The sequence below is a fragment of the Aplidium turbinatum genome, chromosome 7, assembly GCF_918807975.1.
Source record: "Aplidium turbinatum chromosome 7, kaAplTurb1.1, whole genome shotgun sequence".
In the NCBI taxonomy this organism is placed as follows: domain Eukaryota; kingdom Metazoa; phylum Chordata; class Ascidiacea; order Aplousobranchia; family Polyclinidae; genus Aplidium; species Aplidium turbinatum.
This window is the reverse complement of record NC_137478.1, coordinates 21,634,141-21,640,353: the sequence shown is the minus strand read 5'-3', so window position 1 is coordinate 21,640,353 and position 6,213 is coordinate 21,634,141. Positions and strand designations below refer to the sequence as shown.

Genomic DNA, 6,213 nt, shown 5'->3' with positions numbered 1-6,213 from the left:
CAATACTATCATAGAGTGATGTCACGCGCCGAATATACCTATATAATTTGTCAATACTCTGTCTGTGCCACTTCCGTCAATACCCACAAGAGGCCAGCATTTGTCAATACCACTTCCGTCAATACCTGTAAGGCGATAGGACCTGACAATACCACTTCCGTCAATACACGGGGCAATGGACATGCATCTCCAACTACTCCTGGCATATAGGCTTTCGCGTCAAACAGTTTAGGAAACTCTGATCAAGATCAATCAATGGTTCGTTGGCTTTGTGAGTGCTGTTCAAGTTGTTCGGCGCAACATAGCCTAGGCTACAAATGACTGCCGCCGTTAGAAGGGGAAGTTTTGTTCATAAGAGATCAACAACTATTTATTTTAATATTTGTTGCAGTGCAGCCGATTTCTAGTTTCTACAGCTCACAAATAAAATTAGACTTTTAGGCTATATCTCAGCAAAAAAACACTGCTTCAAAAGTTCGCGAGATAAAAAAACCACCAAATTTACCTACAACGCGTAATGCCAGGATCTTAGTGTAGCATACTCATCCAGTGCCAGTCTTAGGGTATTTCGGGCCCTGTGCGGAATATGCTTTGCGGCCCCAACGACAATGATCCAATTCAATAGCGTAGCTAGGTAGCCTATTTTGAAAGGGGAAGGAGGTGGTTTGACGGTCTGCGAGCGATGCCTTATGGCGTGGACATCCAGGGTCTGGGGGACCTCCACCAGAAAATTTTGAACAATTAATTTGAATTTGGGGCATTCTGAGAGCATGTTCAACAAAAATTTGGGTATGAATATTACTGTAAAATGGTGCTGTTTGCTGTCAACAAAATCGAATTTCAACCTATTTCGTCCCCTGAAATGATCGAGAGATATTTTGAAATGTTTGCGGCAACTCCGATGAGCGACTTCGGCTCTGTTGTTTTTTTCTCTCGATCTTTTCAGGGAACGAAATAGGTTGCACCTATTGAGTTTCTATGCTGAGTCTCTATGTTTTCTTGTTGCTAATTCTTTTGTTCAATTTTCCCCTTGGAAATGACAAAAGTTACTGCATTTTCTGAGTAAATTGCGGGCCCCCTAATTTGCGAGCCCTGTGCGATCGCACGGTTTGCACACCCCAAAGACCGACACTGACTCATCTGATCCAATAAACTCAGAGGTGGGCAGTAACGCGCTACTTTTGTAGCGCCGCTCCTTTTTTGGTAAAAGTAGCGGTAGCGGCGCTACTTTTTAGTTGGAGTAACGGCTGCAGTAGCGACGCTATTTTTTTTCAAAGTAGCGGTAGCGGCGCTACTTTTTTACACTCGCACTCCCGCTACCCACTACTTTTTAATTTAAATTGAAAAAAATGCTTGTTTTTTTGGCAATACTGGCGTGGTCAAACAGCTATATAATCGGTTTGGTTGCAAAGTTTCGGTCTTTTCTAGCTGACGTCAACTTCTTCGGCGAATATGTCCATGTGATGAAGCCTATCTGCCAGGCTTTAGACATTCTCTAGGGCGAGTCCAAACCGTATTACGGAGTTTTGCTTCCAACCATCACAATTTGCGCGAAGAAGTTGACCGAGATCAGTGATCTTGTGACCTGTGAGGAGTTGAAAGTGAAAGTCCTTGAAGGGGTGAAGAAACAATTCAACATCGCAAGTGCTTCAACGACATGAAATGCGTTATGGCATCATGTCTTCATCACTCCTTCAAGACGTCGTGGGTACAATTTCTGCACTACGTTTCCACGGATGATGCTGACACACTGCGCGAAAAAGTCAAGACAGATGTAATTTGACTGTTGCGGGAGACATCAAGCCAGGTTGATACCGAGAAAAGTGACACCAACACCAGTCACGACTCCGAGGATGTATTATTTGGAGTGTTTGCGCCATCCCGTGAAACGTCGTTGCAGAAGGAAACAGCAATTGTGGACGCCTTTTTTTCGGACAGGAGCAAGTCCTTGAGCTTTTCGAATACCGAATTAAAACATCTGTTCATTAAATACAACACCCCCATTCCTTCCTGTGCTGCGGTGGAGAGACTTTTCTGTGTTGGAAAAAATGTGCTTAAGCGAAAGCGGGCAAGACTTAGTGAACCTCATTTTGAAATGCTCGTGTTTTTGAAAGATGCGTAACAATAAATTTCCCTTAGAATGTGCTTTCTATAACGATGTTAAGATGACAGCGTAAACGAATGATAACATTCGTTTTCAAGGTCATTTTTGCGACACTAGGGACTTGAGTGTTTTCTAGTGTCATTTTAGACAAAAGTAGCGGAAGAAGTAGCGGTAGCGCGCGCTACTTTGGCCCGAGTAGCGGTAGCGGGTAGCGCGCTACTTTTGTAAATTGGTAGCGGGTAGCGGTAGCGCGCGCTACTTTGGCCCAAGTAGCGGTAGCGGGTAGCGCGCTACTTTAAAAGTAGCGGGTGCCCACCTCTGAATAAACTACAGCACCGCAAAAAATAAAAAGGATACGAATCTAACTTCACACAGAAGCCCAGACGAGAAACATATTAAAGGCACATTAAAATTTTATTAGCCTACTCTGTTACATAATTACATTCGATAAAGTTAGGCTAAAACACAATAATTGCATACTTCATTTGGTCGATGGCACAAAAGAATCGTAAAAAGTAAACTAAAAAATCTAACTTATAGGTTATTTCATTTGAAAATACATGTTAAGATAAAAATTTTAAAGCTTTGTTTCACTTGACGAAAGTTATGATGTTGAAGATCAGAATGAATTGCTGCGATAAGTCTGTAAGGAATTTCTGATTTGTATCGAATCATTTTCGATACAAAAAATACAATAATGTAATTATTCCATTGCGAATCGTTTTTAGTTATTATAGGGACGATTGATTCGAACTTGCTTCGATGGGACTCAACAAAGTTTTAGTGATGACAATGTTTACCCCAGGTATGGCATGAAAAGTCTTCTGCCGTTGCGGCGCGTCATTAGTGTAAACGTCTAGCTTCGTGATATTGCAGAAACTCCCGAACAAGTTTTCAAGATCACTGTCTGTGACGGGGTGTGGTGGACCTTTAAAGTTTTCTCCATCCATTACGAAACTCTGCAGCAAGTACTTGCAATTTGGTGCCATCAGATCACGCATTATATTTGCGTAGTCTTTTCTTCGGTCAATATCTATAGCAACCAAAGAGCCTCTATCCCACACAGCATCAAATTTTCCAATGATGTCTGCATTAAGGTCAAAGATATTGCCCTTGTAAAAAGTAAGCTTCTTGTCAACACTTTTGTAAATTTCAAAATGTCCCGAGGGATGTGTGGATTGTTCATACTTCATTGACCGTTCGTTAAAAAAATCGATAATGGCTTTTTTAACATACTCCAATCCATAAACATCATGTCCCTTTTCTGCCAGATAAGCAAGATCAACAGATTTACCACACAGTGGGAGAAAAACTCTGGATGGTTTATCAAGTATTAAGTTTTCATGTTGTAGCAAATCCGGATTAACATCTTTCTCATGAAAGGCAATCTCATTAAGATCCCACGATTTTTCCCACATCTTTACATCTACAACAGGGCGATCCAGATTTTCCGACATTTTATTCTGTTCAACTATGAATTTCTTATTATCTGAAAAGCACATGACTTTGGCTAACGATCATTCACACACGAAAGTATTTATATGCTTAATGTGCAAACAAAAAGTACGAGGTAAAACACATCTCTTGAACTTTTAATAGACTTGTTATATAGCTTGTTGATTATATAAATAGGCAGTAGCATTGACAAGTGGGAGCCAGGGGTTGCTTTTGGATCCGGAGTCTTTCCAGGGGCCGGAAAGTTAAAGAAAATATTGTGTATATATGTTTTTGTTACAGCTCATTTGTTTAGCAGTGTCTTCTTTTGGGGGCCTGGGAATGTGATTGGTACAGGGCTCAATGTAGTTTCTCAATGGGCCTGGTTACACATGATAGCATATACATGATATTGATATACCTAGATAGCCTATTACGGTTAGAGATACTTGAATAAAAATATTGACCGTTCCATTTTAGCTCTACTGCAATTCACATGGTGGTCTAATACAAAAATGATGCTACCTCATCGATGTAGATGAGGTAGGAAAATAAACTATTCAGCTTAAAAATCAGTTTAAAGGTAGTTTAAATACCATGTGACGTGTTTTCTTCATCTGCTCTCCTGGTATTGTATAATTGCAATATGTATAATGTCAATATTACCACTATTGGTTGGCGTTGATGCATTTTCTTAAATAAGAAGGGACACGAGGTTTTCACAGACGAGAACTAACAGAACCCATTATAACAAACACAAACCTAGGATCTCATGTTTCTCCTAAGTCCAGACTATTCACCAACATGAAAGGGAAAATGAAGTAAGACGGTACTAAGGGCATGTACCAAGGAGGGGGAAGGAATTTTTTTTCAAAAAACATTGGCCTTGAAGATAGATGGGAAGAGGAAACGGGAACGTCCAAAAAGAACATGGAAAAAACGAGGCAGACAAGTCGGACTAATGGAAGGGGATGCGGTGGACAGAATGAGATGGAGAAAAGGAATGAAGACAATCGCTAATCCTTTAACCGCACTTGTAGGGACAAAGCCGAATTTGGATGACAATGACAACGGGCTTATGTTGAAAACATTAATCAATGTAGCATTGCAGCTATTATATATCAGTTAAAACTGAACCATGAATTAAAATGATTTAAATTTGAAAACAATTTTTTGTAGAATTTTATAGTTTTAACAGGATTCATTCAGGCCGCAAAGTGAAAAGTAAACAGCATGATTCAGGCGTAGTATAACCTCGTTTGTCACATACGAATTGAAAATCTCCAACCACGATGGGGTGCAACCTAGTTCGTACCCTGAAAAGATCGAGAGAAAAAATTAAAAAAAGCCGAAGTCGCTGATTGCAGTTTAATAGCACAAAGCCGAAGTCGCTGATCGGAGTTTCCACAAACAACTCGGGGTTAGCGGAAACTGCGGAAAAATATTTGCGAAACTGCGATCAGCGAGGGTTAAGAGAGCATAGATTGCTCGATGGTTAGAGTAAAGGTTAGCGGAAACATGTTTGCGGAAACTGCGATCAGCGGGGGTTAGGATTAGAGCATAGATTACTCTAAGGTTAAGGTAAGGGTTAGTGGAAACTGCGGTTAGCGGAAACTACGGAAAATTTTTTGCGAAAACTGCGATCAGCGAGGGTTGGAGCATAGATTAGTCTAAGGTTAGGGTTAGCGGAAAGTGCAGAAAAATGTTTGCGGAAACTGCGATCAGCGAGGGTTAGGGTAAGGGTTACGGTTAGCGGAAACTGCGATCAGCGACTTCGGCTTTGTGCTATCTTTCTCTCGATCTTTTCAGGGGGAAAATTTTAAAATGTTTGCCGAAACTGCGATCAGCGACTTCCGCTTTTTTAAATTTTTTCTCTTGATCTTTTCAGGGTACAAACTGATGGTACGAACTGTTCAGGGTACGAACTGGGTTGCATCCAACCACGTGACTGTCATCATATGCAAAGAATCTGCATAATATAATGATTGTGAAGTACTACACCTAATCAATTACAGTATAATATATATACAAGTAGGCCATACAATTAGATTTGTCTTTAATTATGTATATATACATATCTCATATATCTGTGAAAAACTAAAATTTCAACTTAACCTTGATCAACTAGAAAATGTACATCAAGCAAAAACTGTAACAAAGATTTTTGGTAAAAGTATATTAAAATACATGCTATGGTGACATATTTGTGTTAAAACAATGGTCGAGAATTGTGCCATTTCTTCTTGTAAAAGTAGTGAAAAGTACAGATATAAGCTAAGTGCCTATGCAAATAAGCTAATTTTAGAAACAAGTGGTTTGTTAAATTACTTCAGGATCTAATGAAGTTCATATGACAAAGTGAGCTAACACACAAATTGCTAGGCAACACAGTAAATATGTCTAAACGACATGCTCTGGTAATTCATTAGGATAATATTAAAATAAGAATTAAGAACATGAATTGTTCAATTCAATAGATTGATTTGTAGTCCCTGTAAATCATCTTGAAAGGTATTGGACAGCATTTTCTTTGCAACTGATATTTTTGGGGATCTATGTATAATTCTACAGACATGCACAAACGTATAATGTTCTCCAAAATAGACCAAGGTATCAGTTTGTGAAAGATGTCATTCGAAAAAATGCATGTTTTATTATTATGAGCACCCTTCTTT

At 39.5% G+C, this 6,213-nt stretch overlaps 1 protein-coding gene across 1 annotated transcript; it reads right to left on the bottom strand.

Annotated features, from left to right (window-relative positions):
- Positions 1-2,483: 2,483 nt before the first annotated feature.
- On the bottom strand, positions 2,484-5,237 carry LOC145774203 (putative thiopurine S-methyltransferase). Its single transcript, XM_082585380.1, has one exon. The coding sequence runs from the start codon at positions 3,604-3,606 to the stop codon at positions 2,836-2,838; it is 771 nt and encodes a 256-aa protein (XP_082441506.1). The 5' UTR covers positions 3,607-5,237; the 3' UTR covers positions 2,484-2,835.
- Between the last annotated feature and the right edge of the window lie 976 nt (positions 5,238-6,213).